This window comes from Pholis gunnellus (assembly GCF_910591455.1).
Source record: "Pholis gunnellus genome assembly, chromosome: 14".
Lineage (NCBI taxonomy): Eukaryota > Metazoa > Chordata > Actinopteri > Perciformes > Pholidae > Pholis > Pholis gunnellus.
Window position 1 is genome coordinate 21,193,573 of NC_136541.1, and position 20,559 is coordinate 21,214,131.

General features: G+C 41.2%; 1 protein-coding gene across 1 annotated transcript in view; it reads right to left on the minus strand.

Annotated features, from left to right (window-relative positions):
* Positions 1-18,632, minus strand: part of LOC306706376 (xenotropic and polytropic retrovirus receptor 1 homolog) — a 57,901-nt gene extending 39,269 nt beyond the window's left edge. Inside the window, exon 1 of the mRNA XM_079173439.1 lies at positions 18,220-18,632. Coding sequence (XP_079029565.1) covers positions 18,220-18,288 — 69 coding nt within the window. The 5' untranslated portion in view covers positions 18,289-18,632. The remainder of the gene's footprint in view (positions 1-18,219) is intronic.
* Between the last annotated feature and the right edge of the window lie 1,927 nt (positions 18,633-20,559).

Genomic DNA, 20,559 nt, shown 5'->3' on the forward strand with positions numbered 1-20,559 from the left:
CGTGTTTGTGTGTCCATGTGTGTGTAGTCAGTAGGCTCAGCATGTGCTAAGGCGCAAGTTTCCAAAACAAAACACATGCAGCTCAACAGGAAGGAGGGCAGCTCTGCTTATCCTCACAGATTACCCTACTTCTGTTCTTTTCCCTTCTCCACCTCTCACACTCCCTCTCTAATGTCTGAGCCTTGTGCTGGCCTGCTGGAACTCAGCTGAGGGCACCTTCTACCTCTGCCTTGATCCCAATTCCTGACGTGTGGCCATCACCTCAGGCAGACTGTTGCACCAAGAACGTTGACCACAAATCTGTGTGTGTGTGTGTGTTCTTGGTGTTGCCATTCTCATCTTTGTTTACTTTATCATCTCCTTCTAATGTTTTCCTCATTAGGGGCCTATTGTTCCTCAAATGATTAACATAATTATTTATTGTTCATATTTTATGTCTTTGATCGTCAACATGAGGCGTTTGGGCCAGTCTGATTTTTGCACACGTGTCAGAGCCGGCTCATATAGAGCCGATATGTGTCTAACAAGTGGAAGCCCCCTTCTTCAAATGATATGCGTAATGCGAAGCTTTTGCACTTTCAGGGAGCTGTGATACCACGGCGACGCCTTAATAGCAATGAAAATCAAAGCTGTTTTTGAGGCGTTCGGGCTGCTTGGAAACAAATAAAATGATAAAATGTGTAATCCGTTACGTTTTCATCCTTCAGTGTGGCAAAGGGCCAATCTCTTTTTGACAAAGCATCCCACGCGGTAAGTTTCACCTAGAATTACGATATGTTGTTGGCACATGCAGACTATAAAAGAAGTTTCTTGGAGCCATGCTCTAAACCAGGGGTCGGCAACCTTTACTATCCAAAGAGCCATTTTATCCTATTTTCCACCAAAAAGAATTCGTCTGGAGCCGCAGAAGCTATTTGATGTCACAGCGTATAAAGTTTTATATATAGTTATATTATATATACAAAAACTATAGTTTGTTGTATTTATGAAATTATAGAACAAGAATAAAGACACTTGTTGACATTTTATTGCTATTTTACGTGTTACAACAACATCAAACTCTTCTGAAGAGGAGAGAAACTGCGACGTAAGATGCAAGTGGCGGCTCGCGTAGCGCGGACGTTTTTGAATATATTACTATTTTGCTCGACAGAGTTCTAATCCAGGTTGATGAGATCTTTCTATAAATATATGTTCTTCAATGCATTTCTTCATACGTGGCTGTGATGTAGTGCTACACTTATACAATCGTAATCCCCACAATATATATGAGATGTGGCTTTTAGATCTCTAGCAATATGTTTGTGAATGTTTGACGAATCTGGCAACAGAGGCAGAAAACAGCTGCTGCTGTTACGCGAACACAACACACGGAAGGAAACCAGTAGGTTTGAAAACCAGTAGGACGTAACACCGGCACCCACTGCATGCCCAGTGTACGTGAATAGTCACGTGATATTCGTTTTCAGGCGTTTTACGGAGATCATCTCAAAAACGATGCTGAAATGCTGTGTGGACGGAGATCGTTTTTGTTTGTTAAAACTCGTATTAAACGTATTAGTGTGGATGTAGCATCAGGGAGCCGCAGCAGACCGGCCGAAGAGCTCCATGCGGCTCCGGAGCCGCGGGTTGCCGACCCCTGCTCTAAACCCAACAGGAAGTCAATTTTAAACGTGAGAATTTTTCGTGTATTTTTATCAATTTCCAGGCGCTGTATTCCAACTCCTACTGGGGTATGAATCAAAACGACTTCAAAATGGGTCAGTGAAATCTGAAGACCTTTGCGATGAAAAGTAGATTTTTCATGAAACGGCGTTGCCGTGGCGTAGCAAAGAATTGATATGACTCACCATTAATCAACAAGCTGTTTGAACTTATCTGTACTTATATATTTGCCACAAACACGACATGCTTCATGCCAATAGTGACTCATAGTTATAGCACCATCAACTGGCAACTGTCAGTGTTATGTGACAAACATCATCCAAAATCTACAATGTGTTTTTCTACACTTGATATACAGCAACATGCTGCATGTTTAGCGTATGTTCTCTTACGCCACATGGTTCCCAAATCATTTCCAGCGCCTGGCACTCCACACAGGAAATACTGTGTAACACTGACTATCAACCTCTTGATGTTTGAGTACCGAGAAGACAAACAGTAGATGTGTATGTGTAATGTAGGCTAAACCATTTTCACATTTACATATTTAAATATTAACTGTTATATTGTTGTTACTGTATCAGAACTCCAGTTCAGACAGCCCAAGCTGTCTGAAATTCTCCCCTCTGGGAGGAGATACAGAACACAGTACAACAAAACAACCAGACACAACAAGGGTTCCTCCCACAGTGTCAGTCATACAGTCTACACACCCTGAACACCAGAATACCCACTGCTGCCGTTAGAGATTACGTTACAGTTTATAATGCTCAATGTATTTGATAATACTTACACTACCGTTCAAAAGTTTGGGGTCACCCAGACAATTTAGTGTCAATTTTCAGTTTCTTCACAATTTCTCGCATAGAATAGCTTCATTTCGAAGAACAAGAATAGACTGGCGAGTTTCACATGAAAGTTCTCTTTTTCTGGCCATGTTGAGAGTATAATCCAACCCACAAATGTGATGCTCCAGATACTCCTATGTAGATATTTCATTAAAAACCAGACGTTTCCACCTAGAATAGTCATTAACCACATTAACAATGTATAGAGTGTATTTCTGATTAATTTAATGTTATCTTAATTGAAGGAAACAGTGCTTTTCTTTGAGAAATAAGGACATTTCTAAGTGACCCCAAACTTTTGAACGGTAGTGTGCATATTAATAATATTGATATTTACACCTATTTTTTTCACTCCTTGTCTCCAGTCCTGTCTATTCTTTATCTTTATCAGGTGTGCTGTCCTTGAACCTCACTGTATTTCTATTTCTGTGTAAATTCATTATGAGAGATGCAAAATGTGCAGGCGCACTATAACAAAGAAATAGAACTGTGAGGAAACATGAAAAGCTTCATTTAATCACTGTCGACTGTTAGTTTGAGTATTAACAAGACCTGAAAATCACAATGCAAGTTCTAAACCTGTGTTTTGGATTTTGGCGCTCAGCTACTGCTTGTTTCAATTTGGACAACTGACTGTGACTTCTAGGAGTTAAGTGATTTGAAGATAATCCATCTCAATAACATGCAAAATATTACAGCTCCAAAACCCCAAATTCTGTTTACGGAGGCATCTGCTTGTAGTATCAAATGATCAGATGTTCTTGAGCTATGATTTTAGGCCAGCAGCAAAAAAAATATTGTCAGCCAATTACAGCCGCCATTTTTTCTATAAAATATTTTTAAAAAGAAATACAGCGAAAAATATCCCATCACAATATTCTTAAACCCAAGTGTTCAGAATATTGTTTTGTCAGAATAACAGTTTAAAAACAAAAGATATTCAGTTACTTTCAGCTGGACGAACTTATTATCAACTTCATCAATCAAACAATCACTGTTTGAATGCACACACATTCAAGGTGGTGCAATCAGATGGAGTAAAACGCAGTATAAATATTATTGTGATAGCTCCAAATCTTTAAATGTAGAAATATTTGTATGGTTATTGCAAGTAGTGCTGGGCGGTATGACCAAAAGTTAGTATCACGGTATTTTTTAAGATTCTGGCGGTTTCACGGGATTTTATTTTTCCTTGACTGTGTTTTTATATAGGTTTATAATGACTTACTCTGCTGTCAGGAGTACATAGAATATAAAAACATTTGAATGTCATCGAGTATAAAGGCTTTGCTTACTATAGGGTTTGCTTGTTTGTACGTATAATGTTGGGATAGCAGTTTGGCTGAAGTATTTTCACCCCAGTAAGACATACCTTGAATCCAGTGTTGTAATCATTGCTCTGAGACCTTCTTTCTCAACTGTCTGTAGCGGGACCATGTCCTTGCATAGCTGGATCATTATTGCGTTCGTAATGTCGATCCACCGCTTGCTTTTCTTGTCATATGCAGTGCCTCGAACAAATGCCTCTTCAAGCGATGTGTGACCCTTTGACTTCACTGTGTCACTCGCATTAACGTTACTGGTTGACGACCGTAATCACACTCTTGGTATTCCAACACGTTTTCTGCTGAGGTGATAGAGTGAGTTGCTCGTGTTACCACCAGCGGCTACAACAGCAGACACAGCTCCTCTCTTGGGCACAGACTCTCTTGGTGCATCTCCGGTCTGTCTTTGTTCATCCTGCATCGCTCTGTTCTTTAATGTAATGTTACTGTAACGACAGAGCCTCTCCCAGCTGTTCACAGACTGTTGTGCTAGCGGGCTAGTTAGTGAGCTGTACCCAGCATGTCGTTCGGCGGTGTAATTTTATAAATGTACAATTATTAGTGTTGCAAATTGTTTGTGTCACAAACTGTTGTGTCGTGCTGTTTTGCCCTGTTCAAGAGCGTTAGTTGTGGTTTATTAATTGTTGTGTTATAAAGTTATAACCATGATTAGGGGTCCCTCTCAATACACTTAAGACAAGTAGCTCCGACCACTGCGCCCTCAGCGGCGAACAATATATTTAGCTGCCTGTTGAAGAGTGACAGCAGTTGTTTCGGCTATGCACCGGTATGGCGGTGTGTGAAAAATGGATATCATACGGGAAATTAAAACCAGTATAGTGGATGAACCATATACCGCCCAGCACTAATTGCAAGCATACCCAATAATACAATTAGTTGAATTTGAAATCATTTTTGCATTCACAAAATACGATATATGGTCGAGTTGGATTAACAGATCACTGCTTATCAGATGTCAAAATATTATAATGTGATACTCACAGAAAGGATTTTGAAACTATGAATCTTCCGAGCGTGAGAGAAACCACAGAAATACTGTACAGCATGTAAGTTAATAAGTAACACACTCGCATTTATTTGGCAACACAGTGGCCTCCAGAGGACACCGTGTCAAGCCAACAAACAATGCACCAAAATTCTTTTCATAAAAAATCAAATTTTGACATTTGTCACTGCTAAAAAAAAAAAATCTACTTAAAGCTCTGTTAGCAAATTCATACGGATTGACAACATTTTTTTGAAATGCCAGTTTTTCCACAGATGCAAAACAGTCTGAAGACAGCTTTACCGACTGGAACTCTTCTCAGTGTCCTGCTCTCACGATGCTATTGCTGCTGTACTCTGAAGCAACATGTACAGTATAACTCATGCTCCTATTCACTGGGAGCTGCTGAAGGGGGATTCCGGGGAATGCAGGACATCACTAATGGCCAGTTCACACTACAACATTTAAGCCCTGACTTTCAACTCCACGACTAAATCTCCAGACCAGAGGCCAATGGAGGCTAGAGTGCCATGTGTGAACAATGCAAAGACGAGAGTGGAGAGGGTCTGTGAGCCTCGCAGATGCATTCCACATATTTTACGTCATATTTACGTTGTCGACGACAACATCAACACAAGCATGACTAAGTTCCCCCCCCCCCATGTCGCCGGTCAGTCATGTAGTGTGGAAAATCACACAGACTTTAAGCCTCACCATTACAAGAAAGCAGGTTGTGTAGTCTGAACAGTACGACTTTGAATGTCGTGTAGGGTGAACTTGGCTTAACTGAAATGGGGCCTGGATGTCTTTTTAAGGCTGGGCTCACAAGACAGGGGACAGCTGTGGGAACCCAGAAGAGACCAATGCATGTGTGTCTGCATGGACGGGGACTATGTGCAAGTATGTGATCCTCTTATACCAGTCAGGTGGTAGCCAATGCCATCAGCAATCAACCCAGGTCTTTCACATCCCTGTGACGTTTGAACCAGTTTCTTCCTCTCTTTCTCAATCCGTCACTTTTTTTTTTGTATGAGAGTTTGTTTGAGGATTATGACAACGCCTTGAGAAACATCAGATTCCTGATCCCTCCCCTATGTCTCCAGTTATTCGCATTATTTTGACCTCTGTGTGTCCGCCCCCATCTATATACCCCCCCATGTTGACCCCCTCTCCTCTCTCTGACCCCCTTCCTTTTCCACTATCTTTTGCTCTTTGCTTTCCACCCTGATCAGATAGTAAGACCAGCAGAATCAGCAGCTGTCTTCCATGACTGTATTCTGCTGAAGGCAGCATTACAAAAGGACCAACATATCACATCAAAGTGTCTTAACAGGTGGATGAGGGCTGTCCCATTCTGAAGGATCCTCCAGATACAGCCACCAGTCCACTGCATGCAGGTCAACGTGTCATGTTGCACTCATCCAGCCATTATGTGGGCAAATATCACATGACCATGTCATATCTACCAGGTGCTCACATGTTCATCAGTCACTTGTGACTGCTGTATCACATTGACTGGGAAAAAGAAAAAAACAAAGAGCTAATGCCAGGTGTAAATAGTAGAGGCCAAACATGAACTCCATGAATCCACCTGTTAAATGTGCATTTTCAATGTGTGGATAATAGAACCTTAAAAAGAAAATGGCCTAGAAAATTTAAAAAAAAGGTGTTTACACTTGGTGGAGGTAGAAGAGTTGATGTATCAATAAACACAAAATGCAACAAAGTGCGTAGGTAACAGACTTAGCGAATAAAATATGACATACGTGAAATGTCCACTGAAGCGTCCACTCCACAGCAGAGACCGACTACAGTTACAGCCTCGCAGCTGCCTTTGATCACCAAATTCAGTTCAACCAGTTCAACCTCGAGTCCAAGTGGATGTTTGTGCTAAATTTGAAGAAATTCCCTCAAGGTGTTGCCGAGTTGTCACTTTCACGAGAATAGGATGGACGTGAGTGACCTTTGACCACCAAAATCAAATCAATTCATCCTTCATTTGAAGATTAAACTCCTCTTCTTCTGCAATGTTTAATGGCACCTGACTGGAAGATTAACCTTTAAGACCCGATTCCTAATACTGACCCAGTTACAGCAGAGGATGGAATTATTTTTGCCAGAAAATCAGTTACGATTTTTGCTACATTTGGATGGAAACTGATCTAAATTAAGAACAATCTGATCAAAGAACTAACTAATCAAAGGGTGATCTGATCGATAGACCACCAATCTTTATCAGCCGATATTGGTTGTAAAATAGTGTGACCGGTGGTCACAGAGCTGATTGACGTCTGCGTAACAGGAACAGCTGGCATGGTGGAACTACATACAAACAGACACTAGACGGCAACACTGTAGTGTCACACATCTCACTGCTGTGTCATCTAAAATCACAACTGAGGCAGCAAGGATATGGAGTAGCCAGTCTGGGGAAAAAAGTGGCTATTTGGCAGCATGCTCATAGGCAAGTCGTATAATAGCTCTGTAAATATATTATAATTATTATTTGAACACTGAAGATGGCTTTTGGCTCTTTTCGGCAAGGACACAACCTCTCAGCTGAGCGTGCACATATAAACTTAAAAAGAGCCAATCAAAAACATTCTATTAAAATCCAAAGTTAAGGTTAAGTTAAGGTAGCTGGCTGGACTTAACAGATCGGTGATCTGCCCCAAAAAACCCTGAAAGGAGCACCTTTACTACAAATCAACCCAGCCATTCAACAGCTTTCAGTACTTCACAGTTCTATAATAAATGTCATGGACGCAGTTTGGTCTGCAACCAAAAAGAAGTTTCAAAACGCAGCCCTATCAAGTGAAGATCTTCATCACTCAGCAACTTATTAGTGTTAACTACTGGTGTAACAGATTGTTGTTGATCTGTGATCCATACTGATCCCCCTGATGGTTCTTCACGCATGTGAACCTCCGATTAATGACACATTGACCGTTAACTATCACAGTGTGAAATAAAGTTTTATCGACATCGTTATCCGCCAATATTCAGTAGAAGTAGAGCTCGACAGATACTTAGGGACAATGATCTTAAGCTTTCTTATTGAGGAGATTTATAACTATACAACTCAGAACATACAGGCTTAAGTTTAAAACAGATAGCGGTGGTGAGCTCTTAAGACACAAAAGAACACTGAAACGTCACATTTTCATATTAGCCACAAAATATAAATGGTTGAAAAGCACAAAAATCCACGCAGCCTTTCTACTGCATGTGACCTTCTGGCCAAGCTGTGGGTGAAAAGTGGCTTCTCTTACACTGACCCTCGGGTGGGAAACCAACTATTAAACAAAGATTGGCAGACTCATTATGCATTTAACTATCTATTACATTGCAAGGTGGCAAACCATAAATTAGCTTTAGACAGTATTAAGATAAGACATTACTCTTACCACCTTATTTATCTCCAACAATAAACACACAATATAATATGAAAATAGAACTAAGAAGTAGAAGGGCTTCATTAGGTTTGTCTGTGTTGTTTTTAGAGAGCCTCTACCAAATGTCTGCTGACTGGGACTGTGTCTGCGAGTCCAAACAGAATTGTTGATTCACCCTTATAGGCGCTCTCTTCATCACTCCAACTGAAACCAGCTACCATCAGCAAACTAACTTCCCATGAATGGAGGCTGCTGCGGCACGGCCTTCCACCAATGCTGCTGCGCGCTGACCTCAACAGCTCAATTATGCTGACTAAGAAAAACATTTGGAGCACACCTTAAAAAGAAAAAGAATTTCCTCAGGCCAATGGCAGATGGGCATTACAATTCAAGCAAGGAGCTGCTGTCCATCGTAGAGTGATTACCATTCTGCTCCTGACCCGAACGTACTGTTCATCTCCTGGGATTGAATGGGAATGACCCTGGCAAATATTTTTAAATGAAACAAAAAGCTTGAGGGCTGTTTCCTCTTAGTCAAATCAAATCTGTCTGATGTTGAAGAAACACAGCAGAGAGCAATGACAGCAGCTGCAAAAGGTCTGAATACAAGCTGAAACAGCTTCTAGCTAACAGAACAACACACTTCTTAAAGTGATCACATCACTCCGCTAACACAATTACACCTTAACAAACTAACGTTTTTAAGTATGCTTCAGTCACTTTTCTAAATCAACATAAACATCTCTTAACAGTCAACATTTAGATCCACCACACGTCAAATATCACAAGTTGAGATTTCATTAAAAGAAAACTAGGACAGGTGTGTTAACTGCACACCAAGGTAACGAGAGCACTCAAGGCCAAAGGGCCTGCTAAGTTTCACATGAAGAGCAATGTGCTGAGAGGTCAGGATAAATAAAGTGAGTCTGTTCTATTGTCCAGACTGAGTCATGATATCTAGATACAACTTGAAGTTTCACGCTGTAAAGCATGAAAATAAAGGAGCTGAGCGTCTTAGGTTCACATCACATCAATGGGACTGTCAAATAAACAATGAAGCAGTCGAACCCTCTCGATTGGGTGATGTGACGATGCATAACATCAAACGATATAAAAATGTCTATGGTTTACATTGCGTCTATATCTTTTCTATCGCAGTATAACAAAAACAGTGGCAGCTGGCACAACATGCTGAAGACTACGGCTATATTAATTTATTTTCCCTATAACTTCACTTGAAACTGTCATGTTTGTTTTGCACTTGAATTCTTAATAAATGCTCAGATGAATCACTTCTTTTGGGGGCATTAGTAGTTTGAATTGTGTATTGTAAGCTGCTTAGAGCTAGTTTTAGGAAGTTAAACAAGTCATAATTCATCTCTAATATCTAGTTCATATTGCTGTGAAAACTATCTATTCAAGTTTCTCGCAAAAAACTAAATTTTACAAGATTACATTTGAACACAACATGATAAAGTTTGAATTTACCTTTGACCCAATACTCATTTTTAATGAATAGAACTTGAACACATATTGTAACTTAATGCAACCTGGTTAAACCGGGTAGCTGTGTTATTTAGACAAGCAGGACTATCAGCGGTAACTAGCACTCCTCCTGCCCATCTCAATGTAATATTACGCTACGGCCTCAGCCCTCTGCTGTGGACTTAGTGCATTAGTTGCTTTTGTGAGTATTTAACTTGTACGGTAATGTTTCTGATGTACCCTATGGAGACAGATTTAGTCAATGTTTTTTTTGTTTTGGTTGTTTGAGTATTTCATTCAGGGTGAGCCAGCATTTCTTGGCAGATAGATTATTTAGTAGTAATGAGATATTAAGTAATAAAGACATGTTCCTAACTGAAACTTTGGTTTGGGGAATGGGGAGGAACGTCCTTTCTTACTTCGCCCCTACTCCACTAGATAAAGATAGGATGTCCGAGAGTGTTTGATCACAGGTGTGTAGTACTAGTTTGCAAATGTGCAGTTCCATTGGAGGCCGGATGTATGGATCAGGTAGTGACATGTGTTGAGTTGATTCATTATATGAAAATGATATAACGTGATATTGGATCAGTGCATAGACTTGTGTACTCACTGATACCCGATCATTTTAGGCTGTATGCGAGGTATTTCTGATCCTGGTATCGCTATCGGAACAACTCTACAAGGGCTCCATGTGAATATGGCCATGCCAGTTTTCCCCCCGCTAAGATTTAGCTTAACGGAGCGTTACTTAGCCTCCTTCCTGACAAGCTAGCATGACATGGTTGGTACTTAAAGATACTTAAGGTTTTCATATGATATATGTACCTACACTGTAGCACTAACGCTGAGCCTGCTACAGCCTCTGAAAGACAGCAAAGTGGGCTGAGGACGCAGGTGTTCACAGGGTGCAGAACAGGTTAACTATAGCAACTTCTGTCCGAGTATAGTCTGTCCAGTATATAGTAGAAAATACAACAGCAAGGGGCTGATACGGATTCAGGCCTGTTTAGCTCAACAGAGAGAAGCAACTTAACTGCCAAAATCAAATCAGCAGCAGGTTTCACAAAGCTGAGGAAAGTCACTTCAGCTGGTTTGAATCTGTCTAAAGAAGGAGTGAGACCAATCACAAAGTTGTTTCATCATAATGTATGAAGCCCTGCCAGTAATAGTTGTTGGCATTTTGGGGACAGGTTTCAACATCTTAATTAAAAATATCCAGCAATTCTGATGATGTTTGGACAAACTGTCATTGACTTATGGCCAGGCACATGTACGTTTGGAACTAGTGGCGCTCGCTATTACACAATTTGCATATATAACACCCCCTAGAGGTCATTTTGAATTCAACTTTCAGGGTATGTTTCAGGTACTATTGTGGTCAAGTTTTGTGACGTTTGGCCCAACGTTTGTTGACTTAGTTATAACAATATTTTGAAAGCTAAATACAATATCAACAAGGTTTTGAGAGATTTTTCATAAGCCTGATTCAATAGTGGTCCACAGAAGATCTTGTGGCAATCAGACCTACAGTTTTGAAAGTGAGGTCAACTCCACTGGCTGCTCAGCACCTAAGCCCTCTAAAAGCCAGGAAAACCTGGACAGCAGATCTCATCAGTCCAGGACACACCTCTGTTTATATAGCTGTCCTGCTAAGTGCCTGACCTAAACTCAGCTGCCATGAGACAACATGTCATGCATGGAACTGCCCTGGTCAGCATGGCTCTGCAAACCTCACAGGCCTGAGTCCCACATCTTCACAGGACTAAAGCTAACTGGGCCCAGGGCCAGATCTACAGCTGGGTGGAACAACAAGCTACATCTGGTCTGCATTCAGACAGTGCAAGAGCAGGAAGAAAGCGGAGCCCATGTGAAACTGCTGTGGAAACATGCAAAAGAAAAGTGCACAACAAGAATTCTATTTACCCCTCTTTGTGCACCAAAGATATGAGGCTGGGTATCACCTGCAGGGCTCCAGGCTGTGCCAGTGCATGATGATCATTATGGAGCAGAGAAATCAGCCACTGTCTATTCCATCCCTGCCTCCAAAGGGTTAATAGTCAACTTGACGAGTGCTCATCATAACCGCATGCTTGTGGGACCGCATTTGAGCTCTCAAGGCAGAGATCCCATGCTAGGATGCTTTTCTGTACCACGATCATGTACCTGTCTTTTTTGTGTGCAGGTTGAGACTTTTTAAACACCATATGTATATATGTTGCAGTGCATGATGCGCATGTACATATGGCAGAAGACAAAACAATCCATTTAGCCGTTACCGCAATCCAAAAATCAAGCGGCCTATAGCTGATCATTTTAAAAAAGCTAAATGAGGAGAGAGAGCAGGAGGCTGGTGGGGAGGGACAGTAGTGAGAGGTTCTGACTCACTCGCCACTGATGATAAGTGTCATTGATTAATACCAGTGGTGGGTGAAGTACTGAGATCTTTTACTTTATTTAAGTACTAAGGTCACAATGTAAAAAACACAAGTGAAAGTTCTGCATTCAAAATCTTTCTTAAGAATAAAAGTAAAAGTACTCACTATGCAGCCAAATAGCCATTTTAGTTGTTACATTATTATATATACCAGATAGAGCTCATTTTATTATACTGCTGGGTGGTTAAATGTACTGTTTAACTATGCATAGTATGTCATATACTCATAAATAAATGTAGGGAAGTAAAAAGTCCAATCTATCCCTGTGAGTGGGGTGGAGAGTAGCAGTACAGTACTTGAGTAAATGTTCTTGGATACTTTCCAGCACTGATTAATACCAAAAAGGGTGCGACCAAATCATGTGCTGTTACACCAATGGAGAAAGTATGTAGCACCAGTGCTACTAGTGGAAAGGTTAGTCTGGAGCCTGATAGCGTTACATAACATCGATCCACTGTGTATTTGTCCGGGCCAGGTAACAGAAGTTCAACTACTGCTGAAATAATTAGTCACATAACCAATTAGTCGCCAGGCGACAGAAAATCAATTAACAACAATTCTGTTCAATTTATTTGGACTGCAGCTAATGAGGACTCATACAAGAACTCAACGTACGATTTAAAGGAACAGTGAAACATTTCGGGGGATTCATTGGCAGAAATAGAATTTAATATGCAAAACTGTGTTTTCATTAGTGTACAATGACCTGAAACTAAGAATGGTTTTAATTTATATATACACTGAGGGAGCGGGTCCTCTTCACAGAGTCCGACATGTTTCTACAGCAGCCCAGAATGGACAAACACCAACCATCACTGGCTCTAGAGAGCTGATCGCATCACTTAAAGTTAGAGATTGCTCTACCGAAACTGGGTATCAAACGTGCCCCAGATTATTAAAGAGCGGAGTATTGATTAGCTCCGATGTTACAGGTGCTTTTTAATGTTTTGGTATAATTTAATATCACGCTAAAGCGAGCATTTCCACTGCTCTGTCAGGGCTGAGCTCCTCCAACTACACAGACACACACACACACGTCAGTGAGCAGAGAGGCGGAGTGAAGATTACTTGAGTTGATGACAACTACACTCGTTACATTTCCGAGCAGAAAGTCAGTATGTAGTCCTTTTATCTTGGTTGGTTCTTGTAAACGTCTGTGCTGGCTGAGATAAAGCAGACAGAGGACAGAAGGAATGACGACTATGCAACCTCACACACTGCTCCTTTAAGAGAATAACTTTAGACCTGAGCTATGATGCCTTAACCAGAGTGAATTTAGAGTTAAAATATGGCACCGAAACTAAACTTTAATCACAATTGTCATATGCATACACACATCAACGTACATGAAAATTGACCTGTGAGATTAACCCATCCTAACCCTAAAATGCTCCAGCAGTGGGCTGCTGTAAAGCTTTGGGGTCAGTTCACTGAATGTTTTTTTTAACTTTTTAGCCTAATTTTTATTTGCATATTGCAGGAAAGAAACTTCTACAGTTGGTAGGTTTAAAGAAAGTTATGTCCAGGTGTGAATTTTCACTGGCCTCACGATTCAACTGTTAACTATTTGAATGCTCAATGCATCTCATCCTGAATATTCTATATTACTGCACATGGCTACTTTTTCATCAATTAATAAAAGCAGTAGGATGAATCTGAACTGCTTGTATATTTAAACAGTGCTTTCAAAATGTGACTGTAAAGTCCATGATGAAGTTGCATCTTTTCAATACGAGTATGTGTGACCCACCTCAGTACATAAACATTACAACAGCAAAAAACATCACAAGTCACATCTCCTGACTGTATTGAGGAGATTAATGGTGCTGATTAGGTAGCCACTAGCACTTGGGCTCGGTTCACTTGAAATGTTGCGTTTGTTTAATAGAAAGTCCATGTGTGTTTTGGGGGGGTGACGAGACGAAACATGACATAGTCTCAAAGAAAACCTATGTGGCAACACTTTGTATATGAAGCCGACAACAGAGGTAAAGTGAATAACATGCAGGGCAACATGTAAACCCTATACACACATCTACCTGAGATTCTCTGTGTACCCCTAGTGTCCAACCAGTGCTCTGTACTGTATTCAAACACAGACCAAGGTCATTTCAGCAGAGAAAACATGGGAAGACAATATCCAACAGCCTACAGGCTAGTCTGGATTCCAGAAGCATTCTCATTCACCCGAGGCTATTAGGTTTGGTAATTACGGAAGCTGATTTGGTTGTTGTTTGGATCTTTGGTGCCGAGCTAAGCTGGGGTGAATTGTAAACGGGTGGTAGGCTGATATAACACTGAACAGCACTGCTGATGCTGCTCAACACACTGCATGTAACTGTAGAGAAAGACCTTTGGCTCAAAGCTGAATGTGACTGTGCTGCAGAAGGAACACGCAAGTAAAACAATGTCAGGAAGGCAGAGGAGATGACTGAGATCTGAGCTCTGCTTCATACTGAATGGAACAACAGTCAAATCCATGAATGAACCAATGAATAATTGAAGTGTGTGTGTGTGTGTGTGTGTGTGTGTGTGTGTATGTGTGTGTGTGTGTACACACATACACACACACAAACACTGTATATATACACATACATATATATATATAAATGTATACATACAAATATATACACATACATACACCTATAGATTTAGATAGATGTTTAGCTATTCCAGACCATCTTTCTGCCAGGTTTTGGTCTGGTGACAGACTCTGTGGCACTAGCTGAAGGAATGTGCTGCAGTCCCCCTGAGCTGTAGCAATATGTGCCTATGCAGAGCACCGGCGATGACTTATGAGAATACTGCAACCACCAAACAATGCAGATACTGCTGCTACAGGAACACAGAGGGGGAGAGAGATCATAGCTACAGTCCTGATCTGACCTCACAGCACAGAAACAATATATTTCACCTATTGATGCAACTTCATAGCTTATTTATACACGTATATTGGGATGGGTTGTGACAACAAATTATGTTATGCGGCATTGTGATATTCCTTTTCCTCACCCTACGAGCTCCAACTGTAGCAAAAATACACCAGTGCATTATTTGGTGCTTAGAAACAGGAAAAGTTCCTTTACAGTAAATGTACAAACATTCAACATAGCACCAAGAAAACCATGAAAACTCTTTTATCTAACACTAGTGTTTCTCTATCAACAAGACCCATTCCTGATAGACCAACTCATTCACTAAGGTCCCAGGTAGGGCTGGAAGATATGGCCAAAATATTCTGTCCCAATTTAATATCTCCATGTAGCATGTTTTCTGGTAACTCCATATATAAATAGTCTATAGGAAATAAGCACATGCTAAAAGCTATTTTGTCTGCTCCTGTATGAAGTAAAAACATACATGGTAGATTATTTTCTCATTTCATTAAGGAACTAAAGTGCTAAATGAACCTAAACATTTTCAAGTGAAATTATAGAGGAAATGAATACATTGACTGTTCACACACACACACACACACTCTCTCACTCACACACACACACACACACACACACACACACACACACACACACACACACACACACACACACACACACACACACACACACACACACACACACACACACACACACACACACACACAGTCCACTGTTGCACCATCTCATTGTGAAGATGTACTGCTTTTCTTTGTCATGTGTGATGGTTGGAAGGACAGAGGCAAACTGATGGTATCACCTTGGGCTCTGGGAAATTGTGGTGGGCATTTTTCACTATTCTTTTACATTTCATTGACTGATATTATAAGAAGAAAATAGTCTGCGGGTTAATCAATAATGAAACTAATTGATAACTGCAGCCCTACTTTTGGTTCTTTTCACCATTTAAGAGCAAAGGTAACGGGCCTATTCATCAGTTGAAATTACAAAGAAACTCTTGGCTGTCGTCTGGTTAAAGCCTGTCCTCGACCAAAGTAAAGTCAAATTTGCGCTTAACATTACTCCAGAATCGCAACTAAACTGTGTGGTTTCACTGTTCAGAGTGGGGATCTTACAGATCAATTCCTCAAATCGTACGTCTATCATACAAACAAGTTAGCCTGAGCAACTTAATTGTGTTTGAAGCATAACTTGTGAAAAATAAGTTGTGGAGTTAAAAGGTTACTTTTTGGGTGTCAGATCCATATTCAATCATTTTCAGGTTGTTACTACAGATTGCAGACATGCTGCCACTAACACCTATAGTGTTCCAGTCTCCAGTAATAGCTATTTTCTTCTTACAAAAGGTACCGTGAGGAACTCGTAATGAAACAGTCTTCATTTAATACGGATATATGACCTACATAAATAAAAAAAAGGCCATCAGCAAGAAGAATGGCTATTTCTGTATAGCTATCTTAAAGCTTGTCATCAGTGCCACCAGGTCAGGGTCCACGCAAAAAGCTGGACTCCTTCAGATCAGACTCCAGTGGGCCCACCATGGACCACGTCCGACTTGCAGTCGAAAGCTCTGGCGGGACCCCATTGGAGCCACGGTGCTGGAGACCCAGGCCATATTGTTGGGCCGGCTGGAAGGAAGGTTAGCACGGGAGAACCCGCTGTAAGGCGCGCGCCACCAAATGGCGTAATCACGGCCGGCACGAGGGGCACGCAGTGGTCACGGCGCTTGGTCGTGCATCTCTGAATTTTTGTAACTTAGCATGCGATATCACGTGACTGTGCCAGATAGTTCACTGATAAAAGCACTGTTTACATGTCAAGGAAACTACAAAGATACTTTAGAAACAGGTGGACTTCAAAATCTCCATTTGACTAAATATTTTGCAGCCAAATCAAATTCTTTACAGGATATTCAACCTTCGTTTCTTTATAGTAAAATTAATACTTGACTTCTTTGTTTACAGGGTTTGTACAAAGGCAATATGAGATATGAGTTTACAGATAGTTACAATCCCTCCTCGGCATTGTGGAAGTTGGTTTATGGCTTTTTGCTGGTTACCCCTACACTCTATGAGCATATCTATGAGTTACACTCGGTGTGTTTTTTATTTGTTAAAGTTAGTTTAGTTTGTAGGCCCTCAGACGTTTTGGAGAATAGAGAGTTCATGCTCGGAGCTTGTGCGTCGTCTGCACGAGTATAAACAAAGCAACAAATGAAATTCTGTGCTGGACAGCTTTGAATGTCACTTATAAGCTAGATATAGCTTTAATAAGACTTACATGAGAACTGGCATTCTCTCAGGATCAGCACCATGTGCCTGCTGTGTATAAATGTGCTGTACTACTACTTCTACTTCTACTTCTTCTGCAAACTCAGTATACAACCTTGACAGCATCCTCGGAATATCAATGTGTACATGTTGTACAGATTGTAAAGCCCTCTCAGGCAAATGTGTCCTTTTGGGCAACAAAAAATAATTGAATTGAAAAGGTTAATGAATTGTTAGCGCAAATGTAAAGCCGTTCTTGGATTTTTTTTTTTGTTTACTTTACAGACTAAATATGAAGCAAGGCACCATAGAGGTACGAGTTGAATGGAATATTTGAATTGCACTAATGGGTCAAAGGTCGCAGGTTGAGCTATCAGCCCCTCTTTGTCACCGACTGACCCCGTGCACCCTCATGATAAAACACCAGGATCGGACTGCTGAGGCTGGACATCATGTGGGGACGCAGAATGAACGAACATGAGCTCAGTAAATGATGACTCAGCCAGATGCCTTTTGTCTCCTAATCACATTCCAAGCAGTGTAGCGGACAGACACACGGCCGGTGTGTGTGTAACAGCTCAGTACACACTGATGTGACCGAGGTACCTGCAGAGCAGCAAACACACAAACCTAGCTTGTTTAGTACGCTAGCTAGCTAACACTAGGGGGCTGCTGTCGCTTGGTTTTTAGGGTGTAACAAATGAAGCAGTTCCTCTCTTCCTGTTGTGTAACGACAGAGGACACGGAAGCTCCAACTATATTCATATAACTTTAGTCCCGAACAGATATAACCGGTATGAAACTGGAAAGACATGTAGCCAAACCGCCAGTTAGCCAGTCAGGGAGTTAGCGGTTGGCTAGCAGAGTGTAGGTTTAATATGAAGCTAACTTACCTCATACTGGATGTACTGTTTTCTCCACTCTGGGGTGATGTGAGCGGAGAGATGCTCTGTGAACTTCATCTTGACAGCTTGGTGGTTTCCCCTCTCCTGCTCTTTATATAAACAGGACCGGTAGGTCCGTTGGGCAGCGGGAGGTTTTGCCGAAACGGTTCACAAATGTTCAACACAGAAACTGTCATGCGGAGATTACGTCCGTGTTGCACGGTAAAAGACAGAGAGATGCCCTTTTTATCTTCACGTTAACCTAGCTAGCTTCCGGGCGCACATTCCTGCCGTGTTAGACCCACCCGACGAACTGCTGGTGGAGTAATGTTAACATCTCAGCAAAAAGGACATGCTTAAAATGTGGTTTTATCTGTAGCGCCAATACCGCACAATAGTGTTGAGGTTGTGGTAAACAGTCTCCTGTGTGCGCTAGCAGCTGGGTCTGTCTCCCCCGCCTCTCTCCCCTCTCCTGTTGTTCAGCCTCCCGTCTCCCGCTGCCTTCAGGTGCAGTTGTAAAATTATAACAACCCAATCTTGAGCGCACATGAACATTTATTTGATGGGTGTAACGAGATGTGGCCCAACCTTCCTTTAGGGAACCGTCACCACACCGGGACGGGTCAACCAGTGGTTTTTAGACTTAATGGTGTAACAACGCGCTGGTTGTCGAAGAGGAGAGAGGAACAGTGATACAGTGATACAGTCTTCGCTCACTGTATGTTCAGCACAGGAGCTGTCATTTGATGTCTTGTTTATCTCATTTGTTTGTGTTGTTCATCAGCAGATAGTGTTTTCCTCATACAGCTTTGCTGGCTTTTGTTTGTGCTTTGGCAATGATCATGTTGTCTCTGATATTGTTCCACTGATATGTCTGGATTTTACCATGTATATGAATTTTTAAAAATGATACTAATGACCGATTCTTACTCCGGATATCGGAGCTTGGCGTTAATAATACACTGCTGCGTCTTGTCTCTCTTTGATGTTACTTTCAACTCCGCTCATAGCTGGCATCTCAGAAAACAAACGCCGCCTTTGCTATAGCTCTGTATTCCGATGATCCATGAATGTCACATGTGTGATGTCGCCGGCCACCTTTGGGAGAAGATGACGTAGATGTAGATTGTCTTTTTGGTGAGGGTGTAAATTCAGACGGAAAGTTACCATCACCTAGCTATCCACTGGGTGTGCTTGTGCCTGACTTGCCGTCACAAGGTCCAAAAATAAGCAGGCATGGAAAATGTATGAGAGTGATGTATACCGAGCTACAGTAAGTAGCCTACAGTAACCTAATGATTCTTTATAATGGATATTTTTGGGTGGAAAGTTGTCCTCAGGACATATAATAGCAAGAAACAATGAAAACATCCTATTGGGAGTGACTATCACTAGTTGTATATTCAAAGCCTTTTAAAAGAACAAAAAACCTTATTGAAGATATTGCTTGAGATATGAAATATTTCCCATGGGGAACCAGACACTGCAAATAAACCAGTTTCATAGCCGACCTAGATTGCATTTTTGTCTTGATGATTAACTTGCTGTCCATAATCTAAATATGTCACGAACCATACAAATCTTACTATAACTGTGTTTGTCCCTGATATCACAGGGTGTTACTAACCACCTATCCTAAAAACTGCAGCTATATACTCCAAACATGAAATGTTACAGGGTTACAAGGGTCGTTTGCTGTTGTCGTACAACAGGGTTGCGCAATAGATTATTTGTCCCATTTTGCTACAAAATACACACAAACACACACACACTCACAAAAACTATATCTGTTGTAAAAACAATGTAAAAACTGTATCGTTATATATGGAGAGTGGAGGATGAATTCAGGAGTCTCACAGCCAGAGGAAAGAAGCCGTTCTGAAGTCTGGTGGTTCATCAGTTGATACTTGTGTATCTCTCTCCAGACAGCAGCAGGTTAATAACAGGTTGTAGCTATGGTGGGTTTTGTCTTTTAATATCCTTCAGCTCCTCTCAGGCTCCTCTTCTCATCAATATCACTGATGCTTATGGGTACGATGTTTTGATCACCCGCTGTAGAGCCCTCCTGTCCTGTCTCGTACACACCTTTAATGTCAGTTTGTAGTGTTTCCAGTCAGGGTGCTTTCTATTGCCCCTCTGTACAAGTTTACAAAAACTTGGCACATTCATTTAGCCTTCCTAAGTTTTCCTCAAAAACACAGCCGTTTTTAAGCTTTCTTTACCAGGATGGAGATGTGTGATGATGACCATGCCAGGTTTGTGATGCTGATTCCGAGAACTTAAAACTGCATCTCAGCTCCATTGAAACAATCAGCTCCTTGGTTTTACGGACACTGGAGGAACACTATA